General features: G+C 42.8%; 1 protein-coding gene across 1 annotated transcript; it reads left to right on the top strand.

The window, feature by feature from the left end:
- Positions 1 to 10134: 10134 nt before the first annotated feature.
- Positions 10135 to 13426, top strand: LOC123050726 (disease resistance protein RGA5-like). Its single transcript, XM_044473475.1, has 7 exons — positions 10135 to 10221; positions 10330 to 10677; positions 10921 to 11000; positions 11397 to 11479; positions 11525 to 12446; positions 12539 to 13016; positions 13391 to 13426. Exons 1-7 carry the CDS (start codon positions 10135 to 10137, stop codon positions 13424 to 13426), a joined length of 2034 nt encoding a protein of 677 aa, XP_044329410.1.
- Positions 13427 to 21221: the final 7795 nt, after the last annotated feature.

Below are 21221 nucleotides of genomic sequence, written 5' to 3'. Positions count from 1 at the left end.
ACTAGAAGCACAGTTTTGTTTTCACGAGAGCCATGGTTGTGCTTTTGCGAGAGGCACGACCGTGCCTTTTCGGAAATGAAAAAAACGAGTTTTTTTTTCCTTTTGCGACAGGCATGGTTTTACTTTCGCGAAAGGCATGGTTGTGATTTCACGAGAGGCACGGTCTTACCTCTTTCGAAAAGGGAAAAAACCATGCTCCAGGTCTATTTTTTCATCCAGTTTTTTTCGTGAAAAAAGTTCATCAAAATCTATCAACATGGGATCTAGTGTTGAAGATCTGGATGCGAGGAACCCAATGACGAAAAACGTTCAGGATCTAGTTTTGAAGATCTCGATGCGAGAAATCCAACGGTGAAAACCGTTCGAGATTTGGACGCACGGTTGAAGATATAAAACGTTTTGTATAAATAGATCTACGAAAAAAAGGAAAACTAACAGGTTACGACAAATGGCACACATGCAGCATGTCACTTGTCAAATCTGGGAAGGTGGGAGTGATCTATGCTATAAGTACTCCTTAATTAGTGATTTCGGGAAATTCCGTTTTCGTTTACTCTATTATTTTTGAGGAAACGCACCCCATCTACTAGACTCATTTGGGGCGTGTTTGGTTGCCATGCGCTACAGTACCCGCATTACATGCACTTCTCCACCCAACCTGGTTATGCAAATGCAGCCTCAAATGCACCATCTGCATGTTGTTTGGTTGCCTGCATGGGTAGAGCCACACTGCCTAGTGTTTGGTTGCCTGCATGTTAGTGGACAAACCCAAGGCATGGTGTTTGGTTCTATGCAACGCCTGGTGTGTGGTAACCTCTTTGGATAGTTGGTGAGGTTACCACCACACTTCGGCAGCACACATTGTAAGCACAACAGAGTATAAACAGAGCATCAACTAGCACAATTCAGATATAAGCAGTACCACACTCCATAACAGTTGAATGCATAAACCATAAACATGTTCAAAGCAGACTCGATAGTACGCTGGAAAGAGGTGGCCCGGCCCTATTCCTTGGCGGCAAAGGCTTCGTCGTGCTTCCCTCACTTGTTGACGACCTCAATGCCATCGTCGTCGAAGATGATGACCTTGAGGGTGTCGGGAGTGAGGAGCATGAACGTCACCATGTAGCCGATCTTGATCTGATGAACGACTGCGTAGGTGGCCCAACCCTGATCCAGGGTCGCCCTGCCGTTCATCAGCTTCACCGTCACCTTCCAGGAGCAGCCGGTGTTGTTCCTGAGCTTGAACTCCTTCGGCACCACGACGAAGTGCTTGGTGAAGTCCAGGGGCATGGGGATGCACTCAAGCTTCGGTGCAAGGATGACCTTGCAGAAAGTGAGTTGGGCCATCCTCCTGATGGTAGTGGACGTAGTTGCGGCGCTTGTTGCTGGGGGGCTTCTCCATGCCCTCGTCGTCGCCACCCTCAGGCGTCTTCAATTCTTCCTCGGTGGTGGGCGGCAGCACAACCTTGTCGGGCATTGGGTGAAGGGGCTGCTTGCCCTTGTTGTAAACCTCCGTGCCCATCTCATTGCTCTCCTCGATCTGCACACAATTCATGGAGTCACGCACAACACAGAGTTCATGGCTAATTGAAGAGTTTGTAGTTAAAACGGCATGACTGTCACTCTTCTCCTCCTCTCCATCCCCCCTATATTTACTCACCCTGCCCACCACTACTTACCCACCCCCTCTCTTCTCTCACTGTCAACCTTCCTCCTCCCCATCGCCATGAGCTCTAGCTCGAGCTCCAACGCCAACCCCTTCCCTTGCGGTATTGGCTGGAGGGCCTTCTTCCTCGGGGGGACGACTGGTGACCGGACCAAGTTCGAGAACACCATGGAGGTGTGCTCGAACTTCTCCTCCATGCAGGACATGCAGAAGGAATCTAATGCAGTGCTCATGAAGGCCTGTAAAGAAGAGCTGAAGACGTTGATTCCTGACCCAGCGAAGGGCGCGATGGCAGTTGACATCATTCGCTGGGCCATGAATCAGGTCGTCTCCGTCGACGGTAAACAGAGGAAGAAGTGGTGCCAGTACAAGACCTACTGGGCTCCTAATGACCGCCGTGCCGCAGTGTACTGGGAGACGGCTATCGCGCCGCCGGCGGTCATCGGCGTGGAGCCTAAGGAGGAGGAAGAAGAAGAGGTGTAGATGCCAGCGAGGCCGCCAGATCCAGGCCGTCGTTCCTGGCAGATCAACCTTGACTCCACCGAGGACGACGATGACGACCTGCCGGCCCGCACGACGATGAAGATGAAGGCCAGCGGCTCGACCAGCCGCTCCGCACGCTGGTGACGGCTGCCGCGGTCAGCCGGTGTCCGTTGTCCACCCCCTATCCCCTAATCCCCCTTCTGCATTCCGATCTTGCATGTATGAACTCGTATGAACTGCTATGAACTAGTATGAACTACCCCTATGCTTATCTACATATTCCCCATTCCCCTCCGTCGTGGATCGAATCTAGCGTGCATGTCGAAGTGACAGAAGTGCTTACCGCCATTGATGGAGTCCGGTGGTCTTCTTCCTCTGCTCCGATCCGCTGCCGTCGGTGAGAGTTGGGAGAGTGGGGAAGAGTGGGGAGAGGGAGCTGCGAGGGGCGGTAAGGCTAATAACTGCCGGCGCTTCAGGAAGCAACGCGGCTTCTCGAGCGTGGCCGCGCGCGTGCAGCCCCCGCCGCCCACGTGCACTGCTCGGGCCTAGCCCTAAAGAAACTGCCGATTCGTGCGTTTCAAGTGAGCCAGGCCCAGAGGTGCTTTAAGAAGCGTGCGATGCAGGCCCAATAGTGTATGCGGGCTACCAAATAGGCAGATCACTTCCCGTGCGGGCCTGGTCGAGGCCTATGCAGGCAACCAAACACGCCCTTGTTGTTCGCAAGGCCCAGTCATCCTTCTGGCCGTCGTCATCCGTCGCCACCAAAAAAAAGTTGCTACGAGTGTGGTGCAGAGGCCGCCGGGAAGCGACACCGAGGGAAAGGAGGACAGAAGGACCCGCGACGGCGGCGGCGGATCTATGTCCTCCCTCTTGCACCTTGTCTCGGCTTAATTTATAAGCGGAGGCATCACGGGGCTGCTGCCGCTCGACTCCCTCGACCGCCTCATGTCGGTGCAGCCACCAAGCTTCGATCCCTTCCTCGTCCCCGCCGCTGGGAGACGGGCTTGAGGTTAGGATCGTTTTTGTGATAGTCTGAAGTCTGAACATATTTGGGTTCTCAACACCTGAACCTCTGTCGAAATCGATTTTCAGTTACTGAAATCATAAAACCGCGCAGTTGTCAAATAGAGCGGCATTCAGGGCTAGAACTTGCAGAGCTACGCCATAAGATGTGGTTGCTAAATGGTAATGGAATACTTATGTTACAAGTAGAAAGAATATGCTAAATAGAAAGAATATGCATGACCCCTCCGGTTTTAGTCATACTAATTGAACAGCGTGATTTGAAATCATGTGTGGAGAAAGAAGAGTCAATAACACCAGTGGTGTCACAACTTGGCACGAAAAATCAGTTTAGTGCTAAAACTTGCGGCATACATTGAACTGATGCCACAACTTGTCTTTGACGTGCATATGCAGTGCAAATCACATTTCTATATGAAAAGGGTGCTGATTAGAAATGCCAATGTGGCATGGGGCCTCCTGTCAGCAACTGGACGTCAAAGTGAATGTGTGGTCTGTGGCCTGCTATTTTGTACAGAAAAACCTCAGAATTTTCCTCACAAAAAAGACTATGCCACGGTTGCAAGGGTCCACTTGTCAGCGTCCCATAAATAATTGAAAAAAATGATGTGCGCAGGGACTTGAGCCGACTCGAACCGCTGACCTACAGCTAGAGGCAGCGCAAGGCCAACCACCAGTCAGTTGAGATTTAAAAATAATAATTGGATGCTGCTTCGATATGTTCTACTAAGTGTGCTGCGGCCCCTACAATCCATTTTGCGTGTTTTTTTCCACAGAAAATTATAGAATATATGTAAATTATAATGTTGTGTTATACATAAATGAAATAAACTGAATTATAAAATAATCACATACTTATTTAGCATTTGTACATATAATAATTTATGAATTACAAAACTGTTCATCTAATAATTTGCATATTGAATAAAACTTATATTCAATAAATACTTATATAAGTTTAAAATATTACACAGATTAATAAAATATTAATGTAAAATATAGAAGTATTCTGCCTTTAAGTAAGTATTTATGTTTTTGTATATTTTAATAAATGCTTATATAAGTTTAAGAAAGTTCATGTTTTAGACAAATATTCATGTAGTGTATAAAGTGTTCCTGCTTTAAGAAAGTTTTTAATTTACTATATATTTTCATAAATTCCTAAATAAATTTTAGAGTATTCACAGTTTTAACAAAATATTCATGAGGAAATACGACGCCGAGCTAAGGCAGAAGCGACTTCATCGTCCGATCCGGGAATCCGGATCTACGGTTTCCCCTGGAGCAAGATGGGAAGGAAGGTGAGTGTTGCAACATCGATGCCTCCAGCAAGTAAACGGTGCCCGTGAGCGCCGCAATCGACAACTCCGACCACTGTCAGAGTACGGCTTTCGCCGGCAACATCACCTGCCAAAACCCATGACCTGGTCAGCCCATCCGGCCAACAACCTTCACGACGCGCTAGCACAGCGCCACACCCCGCCCCTGCGCAGAACGGACACACAACAGGGGCCCTCCACTTCAGACCGCAAAAGCCCGTCTCGGCCCTGCCTCTGCAGATCTGGCACATCCGGCAAGCCGGAGCACCCTCACACGCCGAACAGCACCCAAACTCAACCAAGAACGAGCAGATCCTGCCGGCCCACCACTCCCGCGAGCTCCCGCCATGGCCACCGCGTCCCAAGGCCGCCGGGCATCCACCCCAGCAGATCAGCCCAAGGGTGCAGTTATTCTTCACCCGAGCTAATCTTACGATAGTTTCAAAAGTAAATTACATTTGGTATACAAACAATTACATTCATATTGATTCAATACGCAAATTTGGCATAAGAAAACAAAAATATATGTCATAAGACCAGCAGGGGCAAGGTGCTTTGGCGAGGTGAGCGGCATGCACAAGCACCAGCGGCGAGGCCTGCTTGATGTGGTCGTGCCCACCAAGTGCATCGCGGGGCCAAGTGTTTGGTTGCAATAGATCATAGAGCAGTCACAATAATGTTCTGGACGTTCTGTCGAGTCTTCTGTTCTTGCACACGTCGCGCTCCTTACCACGGCACCTTGCCGCCGGTGATTGGACGGCCCGAGAGGACCGGCCAATCACCGTCGGGGAGGTGTCGTGGCAAGGTGGGTTCACCCTGCGTGCTCTGGGCATCCCCACACGCGCCATGGGTGCTGTGGCCGTGCCCCCTGAGTGTGCTGAGGGCCAAGTCTTTGGTAGATTAGAGTTTGGAATCGTCACACCTGAACTCGTGCGCTTAGCTGTTCTTGTTGTCTGTTTATTATTTGGAGTTGTTCTTGGCTATTCTTTGTTATGCATAGCAGCAGCACTAAAAACCCTCTTCTTATTTTGTTTTTTTCCTTGGCGACATCGCAGGACTTCATCCACTCCCTCCACAGCCAAGTCCAGAACATGGACATGACTTCGTACACCCAGAACTCCGTCTTGACGGAGATCTATAAAAATGGTTTGTGAGGTTGAGGAGCCACAATTTGAACATGTTTATACTAAACCTTCATGCTTATTTTAAACTCATTTTTATCATATCACATTCAGAGCTAATATAGTTTTAATAACTTATGACAACATGATGTGATAACTTTGTTAAAGATTAATAACAAATCATGTTACATTTGTAATGTTCGTCGTTTAAAATATGCATCCACTGTGCACAATCTAATCGTGTTTGTAATATAAGTGACATTAGATAGTTTTGACACATTACACCTTAAAGATTTAAATCCAATCCCATATATGAGATAAAATAAGAACAAAAAATATAGTCTTGAATGTTTTCATGGATTCATTGGTGATACTTGCATAAATAGAGTTTATACATTTTTGGTATGAATTTATGGTCTCGAAAATATCCAGATAATGATGTCTTGATTATGATTAGGCTTCTTGAATAGTAAATTCTAGAATAAGAATTTTTAATAAAATCAACAGGAATGTCCTTTCCTAGGTAATTTTTTTCCATTATGGCACCCACCTATCAAAGGATAAATCCAAAAATACAAATGAGTGGTAAAACTACTTTTTTTAGGGATTTTATTAAAAAAGGTTTATCCAACCGTTCCGACTTTGTATAAAATATATATAATCGATAGAATTAAAGTTGTCTTCTAGGGAAACAAGTTTCTTAGGGGTTCTGTCACTATTATTTCATAGACGATATGGTTAATTACATGACTGATACTTTGAGAAGCTTACGACTATAACAACATTCTGAGGGTACCTACAATTGCAGGATGCCTCCATTGACCAGTGGAGTACTATCATAGAAAAACCCTAGAAGAAAAAACATCTTACTGCCATTACGGCCACTGCCTCACGAAAGCTTAAGATAGAACAAGAGACCTTACACACCGTACAACAAGGTTCACAGGACTAACACTAGTAGAAAACAGGGCTTTGGTTGGGGCCTGGCCAGCCCATTAGTCCCGGTTCAGTCACGAACCGGGACCCATGGGGGGCATACGTCCCGGTTCGTGCGTCCAGGGGGCCAGCGGGGCCTCGTGGGGCATTTGTCCCGGTTCGTCTAGACCCTTTTGTCCCGGTTAGAGGGCCCGATGCCCAGAACTTTTTCGCGTGCATGCATTCCACCATGGCATGGAACATGGTTTCTTCACTACGACAATAGAGTTTGCAAATATTCCCTCCGCCCCAAAATAACTGTAGCTGACTTAGTACGTCACATTAGGTAACTTCCACAAACTCGAAATTTCTAACTTGTGTAATGATGCACGGAGTAGTCTGCAGAGTACTCTGCCTTCAACCTCGAATTGTGTTCAAAGAGACAAGCTTGTTGTAATATGGTATACTAGTATGGGCCACAGATCGGACCTTGGTTCCTGTAATATACTACAGCCTAGGCCCCAATCCCTCTCTCTCTCGCTCTCTCGCTTTCTAGAAAGTATGAAAACACTTCGTTTTAATAATGCCTGCTACATTTCTGATACCAAGACTATCTGCTAGTTTTTTTTAATATCTGACTTTGATCCAAGACTGCCTAATTCATATAGAAGTGGAGGTGATGTCTCATAATCACTCAGATGTCGATCTGTTTAGAGTGAGAAATCTTGACACATCTAAAATGCCCCTTCTTTATCCATGTAAGTTTAATGGGTTATTTCCTGAATTAAATACCACTGCTCCAGTTGTGCCCATCCAACGCTAACAGCCAGTCAGCCACTGGCTTGCTTCACCCCATTTTGTCTTATAAGAACTTTATGGTTTTCGACAGCATTTTGTTACAGATTGCTTTCGTCATATTACTTTTGTATTAAATCTCTTCAATTGTGACACCTAATAATAATTAATAAAGTGGCCGTATGCATCACCCAGATGCAGAGACCGGGGGTCATCCTCCTTTTCTAAAAAAAAGACATGCAAATTAATTGTGTGTTACGATATACAATACAGTACTACAAGTCTGATCGTTACCTTTTCTTCTTGTTTTCTTTGTCTCTTTATGTTTTCCATATATACTCACCTATTGTTGCACATTTGTTTACTCTGCCATTGGGTTTCAACAAAAAATTACCTTGAAATTGTTTTCTGATAGTAATCAGGTTCTTTATTGCTCAATGTCCGGATTACACCTTTGATTGAATAACTTTAATCAGGAAAGAAATTCATGACTTACATCATAGCAAGAAGCAGAAACAATGCTAAGAGCTTCTTTGTTACTCGCTGTAAAGTAATACAAGAGCGTTTAGATCATTATTTTAGTGATATAAACGCTCTAATATTTCTTTACAAAGGGAGTACACAAGTGTGGAGCAAATTTTGCCTCACGGTTAATATGAAGAAGCTTGAAACCCTCAAAGGATCAGCACAAAATTTTCAGTTCATTCAGAATGTGGACTTTCCTTCTAATCGAGCACCCCTGCCCTGCTAGTATGCCACAGGAAGAGTAAGGCGGAGCAATCCGTTTGAACAATGGCTTGGTGAACATTTCTGTTGACAGCTGCTTCTATTTCCCACTCTGGCAGTCAAGAGTTCGCTGATAAATGTATCCACCACTAGCAGCTGCCTGATACAGCCTTCCTCCATAAGACCCTGACACTTCCTCACCAGACATAACCGGACCCAGCAGTTCGGTTTGCAACATCAAGAGAACCATCAATGTTAATAATCGTCCAGGCTAGGGGAGAAGGCGTCCAGCGTGTCGGCCGGCCTACAGAACTTGATGCCGAAATAGGGAGCTCAAGATTGGACACCAGTTCATCCACAAGCAGTAAAGATCTGATATGTTCATACTCCTCTCCATGCACAAATCTATTTCTGCTTAACAAATGCGCCAGAGTAGTGTGATCATATAAGCCTTATCATCTTTGGACACTGCATCGTGCATAGTAAAATCACTAGCCCAAGTGACTGGATGCAGCCTTGGCAACTTGGGCCCTCTCTCTGTTCCAGCACCAATGCCCAGATTTTTTTGGCATGCTCGCATTCCACCATGGAACGTGGTTTCTTCACTATGACAATAGAGTTTGCAAATAGCAGACTCCATCACATGGATGGCACCCCACTAGTTAACTGTAACATGGCAGAAATCCTGTAAGTACTCTCCTCCTGAAAACTCGAAATTTCTTACTTGTGTAATGATGCACGGAGTAGTCTACAGAGTACTCTGCCTTAAACCTCGAATTGTGTTCAAAGAGACAAGGTTGTTGTATTATATAGTACTAGTATGAGCCTCAGATTGGACCTTGGGTTCTGTAGTATACTACAACCCAAGCCCCAATCTCTCTCTCTCTCTCCCTCTCTCTCTCTCGCGCGCGCGTGCACACACACACACACTTTCTATAAAGCATGAAAACACTTCTTTTGAATAATGGCTGCTGTATTTTTCTGATACCAAGACTATCTGCCACATTATTTCATCTCCAGTTTTGATGCAAAACTTCCTAACTCATACAAAATCGGAGGTGATGTGGCATAGTCACTCAGTTGTCAATCTGTTTACCAATGTAAATATTAGAATATGAAATTGTGGCACATCTAAGATCGGAAAATGCTCCTTTTGTATCTTAATTCTGTAAAACAGGAGAGACTCTCTTTCTATTATGATTTACTCGACCATTTTCGAGTAAAAATAGGGTTAGAATTTAAAAATGTGTGAGCGCTTCAAACGAAGGCTGGGGGTATTCTTTTTATGAATGCGTAGACTGCACTTTGACAGTAGACACGTTAGAAACAGACAAACCAGTCGGATTCCCGCATACTTTAACTCCTCGTATGAGGACGGTTGATTCAGATCTGAGCTTCATCTTGCTTTCACAGTGCTCATCTGTTGACTCCGAGCTCACACGCAGGCTTCTGAGGATGCTCTAGGTAATCACCATCTCCCCCTTGAGAAAAAATTCTCCGGATACTGTAAATTGGGTGCTTTCGCATATGCTCTTCTCGCATGATCTGTAGCTTGTTAACTTAAGAAACTGCTGTGGCTGCTGCTTCTTAATCATGTTTAGGATGCTGTTAAGTTCCAGCATGATATGTAATTGTTGTTAGGCTGTCATGTGATGACTATCTTGAAATCATTGCTTTCTCAACCTATTCATTTACAACTCATATTTTTCTCTCTTTCAGATTGCTGTATATCTTCTCTGAAACTAAAGACCAAGCTCCAAAATTTCCCCATTAGCTTTTCGAAAAGTTAATTTCCCCATCAGTACGCTCAATGCTTCACTCTCCAACTCTCTCTCAATTCAAGACAGGTCTCCATCCCCACTTCTTTCTCCTTTCATTGAGGTCTTTCTGTTTGACTTCATTCTGAATTTCTACCGAAGTTTTGACTTCATGCTCCTGACTAATCATGTTGCCGTTCTTTAGGCAATGTAGTGCAAGACGAAGTTCTTCATCAACGCAGCAGATCGCCACCACCGTCTTCCCTCTGCTGCTTCCGCAAACACCAGCGGCCGGCTGAGAGGCTGAGCTATAGCGCAGGCCGGGCATGGCCCAAGCGGTTATTGGAGCGATAGGCACCCTCCTGCCCAAGCTGGCCGACCTAATCACCAAGGAGTACAACCTTCAGAGGGGTGTCAGGGGCGAGATCATGTTCCTCAAAGCCGAGATGGAGAGCATGGAGACCTCTCTCCTCAGGATTTCTGAGGCTCCAATCGACCAGCCACCGGACATCCAAGTCTAGCTTTGGGCCAAGGCTGTGAGGGACTTGTCATATGGCCTGGAAGATAGCATCGACAAGTTCATGGTGCGCATCGAAACCGATGGCCGACCAGATAAGTCCCATAGCTTCAGGAATTTCATTGATAAGAGCCTTAGCCTGTTGACCAAGGGCAAGATTTGCCACAAGATCGGCATCGATATCAAAGACATCAAGAGCTGCATCAAGGAGGTCAGTGACCGGCGTGATAGGTACAAGGTTGACAATGTGGCTGCTGCCAAGCCCGTCGGTCCAGCTATTGACACCCTTCGCCTAGCAGCCTTGTATAGAAAGGCCACAGAGCTCGTTGGCACTGACGAGAAGAGCGTTGAGGTAATCAAGATGCTGACGGAGGGAGATGAGGTTTCGGAGAAATGTCTAAAAGTGGTCTCTATTGTTGGATTTGGTGGATTGGGCAAGACAACCCTTGCCAATGCAGTGTATAAGAAGCTCAGAGTGCAAATCAGTATTCAAAAGCAAAATTTGCAATTCGATTGTGCGGCCTTTGTTTCCGTGTCTCTTAATCGTAATATGAAGCATATTTTCAAGAGCATGCTCCATCAACTTGACAAGTAGATGTACCAGAACATTAATGAAGCATCATGGGGCGAGCAACAACTCATCAGTGAAATAAGAACATTCCTTGAAAACAAGAGGTACGTTTGTGAATATGTGTTCCTCAATGTTCCGTATATGGATGCCAGAAGGAAATTACAATAGTGCAGACCTCTCAAGTTTTTATTTTCTTTGCCATTTAAGTTGGTAAGCTTTGGGAGTCAGCATAGCTCAAATGGTTGGGGGAGTGGATGTACTCATGCATTTATCCTTCAGGACTAGGCTTGGTGTGTAATCAAGATTTAAAAATCTTAGTACTCATGCTTAAAAAGGCTGTATGCATCGTCCCTAGTTGGTGTAGAGGCTGGCGAAGTAAAATTATCCCCCAGTTTTAATTTTTCGAAGAAAAGTTGGTAAGCTTTATTACACAGCTCAATTCTTCCCAATTAATGTATGACAACTCTTATGTAATATATGTATTTTGATATCAACTGAAGGTACTTGATAGTTATTGATGACATATGGGATAAATCCGTCTGGGAAAATATCAAGTATGCATTGATTGAGAATGGATACGGAAGTAGAGTAATCACAACAACTCGGGTTCTTGATGTTTCCCTGCAAGCTGGTGGTGTATATCGGCTGAAACCTCTTTCTGTTGTCGACTCAAGAAAGTTGTTCTATCAAATAATATATGAGATGGAGAACAAGTCACAACCTAATCAATTGGTTGAAGTATCTGAGAGAATTTTAAAAAGATGTGGGGTAGTTCCGCTAGCTATCCTTGCGATAGGTAGCTTGCTGTCTAGTGAAAAGGGAAGAGCACATACACATGAGTATTGGTCCAAGGTGTACAAATCCATCAGTTCGGGGCTAGACAATAATCATGATGATGTGAAGAACATGAGGAGAATATTATCTGTAAGTTACTCTGGCCTACCTCCGCACCTAAAGACTTGCTTACTACATCTTGGTTTGTATCCAGAGGATTATGAGATTGAAGCAGAACAACTGATTTGGAAATGGGTTGGTGAAGGTTCTGTGAAAAAAGAACAAGGGAGGATCTTATATGAAGTAGGAGAGGATTACTTGAAGGAGCTAGTTAATATAAACTTGGTCCAGCCTTCATATTTAAATAGCCTTCGTCGTGTGCATGATATGGTTCGTGACTTCATCACTTATTTGTCACGTGAGGAGAATTTTCTAACAACACCAGATTGTCAGCAGTTAGAGTATCTACCAAGTAAGATACGCCAATTGTCCTTGCAGACCAGGAATGAAGAAGTTGGTAATCAGCTGGCAACCGTGAGCTTGTCCTACGTGAGGTCACTGACTGTGTTTACTCCAGCTTTTAGTTTGCTGCCAGCACTCTTGTGTTTCCCAGTCCTGCGTGTATTAGATTTAGCTGAATGTGAAGTGTATAATACCCATTGGAATGATATATGCAATTTGTTTCACTTGAGATATTTGAATTTAAGGGGTACATCTATCACTAATATCCCGAAAGAGATCGGGAATCTACAATTTCTGCAAGTGCTGGACATAAGGTCTACCAAAATAGAAGAAGAGCTGTCGTCAACCTTTGCTCAACTAACACAATTGTTGTTAATCCACATGCTTAATAGCATCACTTATGCAGTGCCAAGATCGATGTGGTCCATGTCTTACCTGTTCTTCCTAAGTATCACACTGAAAACATTAGGAGAGGAGGACCTTCAAGTTCTCGGGAGCATAGTACTCTCTCTGAACTGGTCATACAAGTGGAGAAACCTACACAAGGCAGAGAAAAACGGTTGACCACTGGCATTGCTTATCCATTTTCATGTCTAAAGATGTTCAGTGTCAAGAGTGACACCATGGAGTTGAGGTTTGGACGAGGAGCCATGCAAAGTCTCCAAACCCTCAAATTAGATTTTCAGGATGTGGAGGACACATTATTCCAGTTTGGTGATTTTGCATTGGGTTTAGAGAACCTTCCGTCGCTTGAGGATGTTTGTGTTACATTCAGTGAAGATACAAGCGAGAAGATTAGTAGTGTGGAAAATGCATTGAGGAAAGAGATAGATATGAATCAAAACAAGCCTAGACTGAGAGTTACAGATATGGGACGCCTCATGGTAACTACCATAATTCACACTGTCAAACAGTATATAGTTAGTTTTTACTTGCTAATTTTTCTACCTTACTAGCACAAATGCCCGTGCGTTGCAATGGGAGGCTACAAAACTTACCTCCAGTAGGAATGCGGGCTGCGACCCCAAGAGCCTCCAGCACCCTGGTCGCAACGGACTGGCTTTGAAATGTCGAACGATACCTGAGAAGAAAGGATGTGGCGTCCGCGTGCAGTAGATCATCGGTGGCAAAATCTCTACTATGAAATTTAAGAAGAAAATTAACATGCAATCGTGTTATTTCTCGTTCATTGCATAAACTTATTTGGGTTTAATCTCTCAAACTAAACCAATGATTAATTCTATGAAACAACATTCAGATAGAAAACATCATATCTCGCCAATTTGGGGTTTAATCAGGGATAGCTTGCTCCTTTGTCACCCAAATATACATGTACTAAGAGAATATCTATTGGATAACAGAACGGAAGGAGAAATAATCAACAATGGTGGTGACATTAACACAAGGAGAAATAATCAAGAATGATGTTTCCAGTAACATAAGGAGCATGGTGATAACTACATTGCAGTCGTCACCAACCGAAAGCAACTGACGCAACCCAGAATATAAACTGTGTTGTAACGGGAGAGAAAAATCCTCATATGCACCATCTCCGTTATTATGCTCAACATCTGAAGTACATCAAATATTAAAAAAAGAGTCTGCAAAAAAGAAGTAGATATTAATTAATGCTAACAGACAAAACTAAGAAGACAGCTATGCATGATGCACATCATATCCGGTTGTATATATACAACCTGCAGATTTGAAATTTCAAACAATTTTGCAACTCAAACAGTTTGACCACTGACCATATCAACTAATCCATACAAAGTTCTTCACATAAAGGCAATTAGCAATCAGAAGAAAAGTTGAATGGCCAAATCTCTGAAAAGAAAATACCTGAAACGGTACATCAAGAATCCGATTACAAAATAAAACAATAACTATATGTTATCAAATCATGTGACAAAGGAATCCCTCCGTATTAATATATTGTAGTATACACCAAGATCTCCTAGCTCTGTAGCACCTTTTGTTTTCATGCATGATGAATAGGAAAATAATGTTGAAATACTACTAACCATAAAACAAGATGACATATGTTGGCATATACAAACTACAAAAGCAAGTTAACACATCACACAATAAATGAGCAAACTCAGCAGGTCTCAATTGTCAACATGTAAGCCATAGCATCAGAGATGTTAGTGACTGAAGTTATCTTTCCTGCACATCGACATTGTCATGTACCTCTTTGAATAGATATTTAACATGAGACTTGTGAAATTGTTTTCCTCGTGTGTTAGGTTGGTGCATTGTTACGGTAACAAAGCTGACGACCCATGTGGTAGATTTAACCTGGTGGTCATAATACATTTTGATCTATAAGTAAGAGTAGTGCTAAACCTCTCATATATATCCGTTGAAACCAAAAGTATACAAATGATGAATCAACGTGTAAGTTTAGCATTGTTTCGATCATTATAAGTTTAAAACCAAATAATATTAAATCTATACAGAAATTTTAGCCCAGCCCAGGTCCTCTCAACCGCAGAAGGCAAGATGCGTCAATGCCGCGAGGGTTTCTGCAATCTCGCGAGATGACGAACTATTCTGAAAAGATTGTTTTCTTTTCTATACCAATGGGGCTGCGTTTGCAACCATAATGAGGTAGAAATCTAGTACATTTTGATCTATAAGTAAGAGTAGTGCCAAACCTCTCATATCAATCCGCTGAAACCAAAAGTGTACAAATGATGAATCAACATGTAAATTTAGCATTGTTTCGATCATTATAAGTTTAACACCAAATAATACTAAATCTGTACAGAAAATTTAGCAGCACAAAATGATTTTCATACATATACATGGGATGATATTTAGATGGATAATGAAATAACTATACATAAAGGAGGAAATTTTACAGCACCTCCGCATACTTATCGAGTAATCCCCTATCATCTTCCCTTCTCATCTTTCCTTCGCATCTCCCCCACCATCGCCATGCCATGCGCTACAACTGCACCAAACATGAGCAGCCACATTATGAGATGGATTCAGAATAGTTTACCATTGCAGTAAGAAAACATTCCCTTACATATGGAGAAGACCTTGATTTTATATAAATTGTACAATGAGCAGTCAAGTAAGATGCACTACAACAGATCATGTTCAGTCCCAAGCAGGCAAGTCTCTTCAAGTACTAATGATGAATGTCGTTCTTTATCCCCTATTTGAATACCGAAATAGCAACTTGTTTAGGAGAATAACACTATCAGTTAGAGAAGGTTATTCTTGCTTATTGGTCATCGAGACCCAACTTCTGAAAACACATGAAATAGAAAATAAACTGTACTAAGGATGAATGAATCAACCGTGGCCTCGATGAATCAACCGTACCGACGATCGCGGACAGGAGTCAACGATGTGTGCGCTACCGTCGAGGTGAGCATCCTTGTCGCCTCAACCCAGGAGACTCAATCCGTGCTTTATTATTAGGGAGAGATATACAATCTGTAAAAGTATTTTCTTGTTTCTCTTCTTAACCATGTAAAGTTTCATATTAGTACCTCTTCCCAATTATTTATGCATTTCAAATACTAGTTTTTGATAGGTTTACCTCATTTGCATCCATTATTCCGATACTAAAACTCTGTTGGGATCAATGTTTTTTATAGAGGGGTATGACATTCTACTTTTGGCGCTATGTTGAAGCTATAGCATGCTAAATGGTGCTAAATTGTGAACGATGCGTTTAGCGTGATGCCTCTCCAAACACCAATGCTGAGATAGCAAGCTATTTAAAGTATGGCTGGGAACTGTTGGCTTGCACCATGGGTGGTAAACAGGATTAGGGGGAATTACCAGCATGCCGGTAGTTTCTACGAGGTTACTATGAGCTCAGTACTACCTCTTAGTAAGGGGCTATAAATTAAACTTTGCACACTGTCAATACATGGAATCAAATAATAATAAAGGAAAGGAAGTAGCCTGATCATAGTATTTCAGACTAGTTTTCATTGCGTAAGAAAATGTTCCATCAAACAAGAGAAAATTCAACGCCTTGAGATTTTCTACATGGAAATAGCTTAGGAAATAATGGTTCTATTGTACACTTTTATGCTGCATATTAATAAAACACATAAATAGATTTTTTCTGAAAGAAATATTTTCTATATACAAGGTATGCATGGCATATTGGGTAACTCCTTAATATACAGCAACTCGTGTAGCATGCTTGCATGAACAAATTTTTTCTTGTTCTATGAAAAGTCAAGATTAAATACTTATCATTCTTCCAAGGAGGTACGCGAGGTACTGTACAGTTTGTTAAATTCTTAGCCGCAGAAGATTGACTCGCATCTGCAGTAACCAAGTACAGACAAGCGCAACCAATGTCATGGTGTGTTGATATGTTTTACGCTTATCTACAAAACAATTTTAATGTTCCCAATGTCATGTCTTAACAGGAATTATTTCTCGCGTCTGCATCGCCACCACGTACATTGTGAGCTCCATGAAAGGTACAACTTGATGTCCTCTAAAAAGAATCTTCCTGAAAACTCAAATGTGGCCTTACTCAACTTTTGTAGAGGTTTGTCTTAGTAATTTCAATAGTAAATAGGTATCGATGGTTTGCAATCGATACATTTTCCGTGGGTATTACCGCAAGAGGAAATTTACAACATGGATGCTATGCGCACATGTACAGTTGCACTAACTTAGAGAAGAAAAGAATAACATGCATGATAAAGTAATCCTCCATGTAGGTAACAGAAGAGTGGTAATGTAATACCACAGCACCTTAGTTACGGGTATACACCTGCACGTTTGTTTCTCTAAGTTTGCTGCTGAATGTGTCGTTTGGTGAATGTAGGTTTGTCAAAAAGCATAGTTGGCCTCGGTGGGATGCTGTCCCGTCCAAGGTTCAGTTGGAGACCTATCTCATGGCAATCAGGGTACGACCAGGAAATGAAGGCACACAGGCCAGGAGATCACCTCCAGGTTCAGTCGAAAGAGTGTACCTGCTCTATGATCCTACACTCAAACTGATCTCTCTCCGGTTACTGATTTTGCCGTGATACACCATAGATAAGTGCCTAAAGACTTCAGGTAGAGAAATAATTTGCGAGACACCGTTAGTGTACTCATTATCTGCACAAGGTGGTCGGATATTATGCTCCAAGTATGACTTCCGTAATATTTATAAATAATCATGCCTCGCTGCTCTCTAGCCACCCAATATAGGGTTTTAGAGCATGCCTCCACGGTTGATTGTATTGGCAGGAGTTCCAAGATGAGCACTGCTATAGACACGACACTGCGTGCACGATTCCTGCAGGACAACATATATCACATAGTCCATGCATGTATGGAAATGCACTAAACCGCTGGATTGCCCGTTGTGCAGCTGTCGTGCAACCCTACGTCGTCCGCACAACAGTTCCGTTCCCAGATTTGTTGGCATGCTTGATACCAGCTCATCTCGAGTAGATAACTAGATTGGGAGCAGTTTATATATAGGCCTTTCACTTGCAACACTTTTCCAAGTGAGATTTGCGTCTCGTGTTTACCCTCGAAATAAAGCCTTCAGAGATTTGGAGCTTTGCTCTCTAACACTAGCGGCTCAAGCACCTGGTAGTTTAGCCGCGAGTATGTTAGAGTTGTGTCAAATATTATTGTACAAGTTAGGTTACAGTTGGACTTGGAGTCGTATGGTGTGTAGACAGGATATGGAGTCGTGTCCAAGTAGGACACTTGTATCCTAGACCTCTCATATATAGCGAGGGTAGACACGATGTAACTTATGCCAACATAATAGCACAGACGCGCAGGGGGAGTCGGCGGTGTGTGCCGGCGCCCGGGCGGTCAGAGGTGCGTTATTATAGCAGTGTCATGGAGAGGAGCACCCATAGGCCGTAGTTAGGCCCTGGGTATGTAGCCATGATGGTGAACCTCATTAACAAATCTCGGAGCCGTGCCTCATGTGATTGCTTGGTCCTCGATAGATCGAGGGTGCCCTCGGATTTATTCTAACAGAGTAAATGACACTGGCGTCCGGCGATCCTATAATTTGTCCGATGGGTGCACTTTAGTCACATAACTTGTAAAATGATAAAACACATCACACAACTTGGGTTGCAGGTGCAAATAGGTCATCATCTTGCTAGGTAAGCCCCTGGCTGGGGTTTTTCATAGATGTCATGCGCTGCACATGTGACCTTTTTTTAGGCACAAAAATGGCCGTTTTGCCGGAAAAGGGTTTCACCCCATTGTATTACAAAGCAACCAACACCGATCACATAGCAACTGCATGCTGGGGCGAGTAGCACAGCAAGCCCCAAAAAATAAAGAAAGAAGAAGAAGAAGAAGAAGAAGAAGAAGAAGAAGAAACAAGTCCCAACAACTGCAGCTCGACAAAGCGCGGATGACCAGCAACCGTTGCACCCTTCGGATTTGCCCTACCATAGTCCAAGGCTCCAATGCGCCGCATGGTGGCTAGGAGTCTAACACGGGACTGAAGACTTGCGCGAGATCGGTGCTAGCCACTGCGATAGAACAGACCTGTCAACCGAAAGAACGACTGTTCCGGAATTAACATTGTTTGGCAAAATCCTGACTTTTATTTTCCAAATTTTGAGTAATTTTTTCAACATACAATTTTGTTCACAGACGCAAACAATATTATGAAAATCCAAAAAAATTTGAATTTCCCAAACATTTTTCGAAAACATGAATTTTTTTGAATTTGTCAACAATTCTTTAAACCACGAACAAATTTTTGAATCATGAGAACAAATTTTGATATGGAGAACCATTTTGAAAAATCAGTAAAAAATTTGGAAGCGCAATCATTTTAAAGCACGAACAATTTTTGAATCTTGAGAACAAATTTTTGAATGAAGAATAATTTTTAAAAATCTTGAAATTATTCGGAAGCGCGCACTTTTTTTGAATATGCGAATAAAAAAATTTGAAATCCCGAACATCTTCTGGACTTCGAAAGTGTTGAACATTTTTTATGAAACGCGAACAATTTTCGAATTTCGAGAACATTGTTTTGGAAACTGAATATATTTTGAAAACATGAACAAAATTTGAATATTTTTTCTTTTTATAGCGAAAAATAAAAAGTAAAAAGTAATAAAAATAAAAGAACAAGAAAAAAAGAAAAAAAGAAACAGAAAAAACTAAAAACTAAAAACGGGAAGAAGAAAACAAAAAGGGAAATGTTTTCAAAACACAACGATTTTTAAATTTTCTAAAAACAATTGAATAAAGAAAAGTAAAATTTATAGCAAAAGGGAAAAAATAGAAAGAGAAGAAAAATAAACAGAAAAGGGAAAAAGGAGATAAAAGGGGAAAACAAAAACAAAAAAAGAACTAGAATAAAAAAACAATTCAGGAATCTCAAAACCGTAAAAAACTAAAACCGAGATCGCTGCAACAATTAATGGGCCGGCCATACTGCGTTGCTCGCGCTCTTGAAGCTTATGCGAAACCTCGGCAGCTTGACGCAGCTTGCGTCAAATAGGAAATTCCGAGAGCAACTAATTGATGAGCGCTTCTTCAGGAGCCTCACAACAATCAGTGCGACTTGACGCACTCTCAACTACCCACCACGTGTCGCGCATTAGGCGCTCTCTACGGATTTTTTTTCACACCCGTTTTCTGCTTTTTAAACGGTTTTTTTCAGTGTTTCTGTTTTTCACCGGTCTTCCGTAGCTTTTGCACAAAAGAAAATTCGGGAAAAAAAATTGCACGAAAAAACGTGTATTTTTTTCTTCCGCAAGAGGCAAGGTTTTGCTTCCAAAAGAGGCATGTTTTTCCTTTCGCGAGAGGCACGACCATGACTCTCGAAAACAGAAAAAAAAAACACGTTTTCTTTATTTTTTTCATCCGGTAGAGACATGGTTTTGCTTTCGCTAGAGGCACGACCGTGCCTCTCGGATACGGAAAAAAACATGTTTTTTTTCTTTCGTGAGAGGCACGGCTTTGTTCTCGCGAGAGGCATGATTTTGCTTTCGCGAGAGGCACGACCGTGCCTCTCGGATACGAAAAAAACATGTTTTTTTCTTTCATGAGAGGCTCGGTGTTGTTCTCGCGAGAGGCATGATTTTGCTTTCGTGAGAGGCGCGACCGTGCCTCTCGAAAACAAAAAAAACTGTTTTCAGTTTTTTTTTCTTTCACTAGAAGCACCGTTTTGTTTTCGCGAGAGGCATGGTTGTGCTTTTGCGAGAGGCACGACCGTGCCTTTTCGGAAATGAAAAAAACGAGTTTTTTTCCTTTTGCGAGAGGCATGGTTTTACTTTCGCGAAAGGCATGGTTGTGATTTCACGAGAGGCACGGTCGTACCTCTTTCGAAAAGGGAAAAAACCGTGCTCCAGGTCTGTTTTTTCATCCAGTTTTTTTCGTGAAAAAAAGTTCATCAAAATCTATCAACATGGGATCTAGTGTTGAAGATCTGGACGCGAGGGACCCAATGATGAAAAACGTTCAGGATCTAGTTTTGAAGATCTCGATGCGAGAAATCCAACGGTGAAAACCGTTCGAGATTTGGACGCACGGTTTAAGATATAAAACGTTTTGTATAAATAGATATATGAAAAAGGAAAACTAACAGGTTACGACAAATGGCACACATGCAACACGTCACTTGTCAAATCTGGGAAGGTGGGAGTGATCTATGCTATAAGTACTCCTTAATTAGTGATTTCGGGAAATTCCGTTTTCGTTTACTCTATTATTTTTGAAGAAACGCACAACCCCATCTACGAGACTCATTTGGGGCGTGTTTGGTTGCCGTGCGCTACAGTACCCGCATTGCATGCACTTCTCCACCCAACCTGGCTATGCAAATGCAGCCTCAAATGCACCATCTGCATGTTGTTTGGTTGCCTGCATGGCCTCTTGCCTGCATGGGCAGAGCCACACTGCCTGGTGTTTGGTTGCCTGCATGATAGTGGACAAACCCAAGGCATGGTGTTTGGTTGTATGCAACGCCTGGTGTGTGGTAACCTCTTTGGCCAGTTGGAAAGGTTACCACCACACGTCGGCAGCACACATTATAAGCACTACAGAGTATAAACAGAGCATCAACTAGCATAATTTAGATATAAGCAGTACCACACTCCATAACAGTTGAA

Source organism: Triticum aestivum, chromosome 2D (genome assembly GCF_018294505.1).
Source record: "Triticum aestivum cultivar Chinese Spring chromosome 2D, IWGSC CS RefSeq v2.1, whole genome shotgun sequence".
In the NCBI taxonomy this organism is placed as follows: Eukaryota; Viridiplantae; Streptophyta; class Magnoliopsida; order Poales; family Poaceae; genus Triticum; species Triticum aestivum.
The sequence above is the reverse complement of the archived record's forward strand: the minus strand, read 5'-3'. Positions and strand labels throughout refer to the sequence as shown.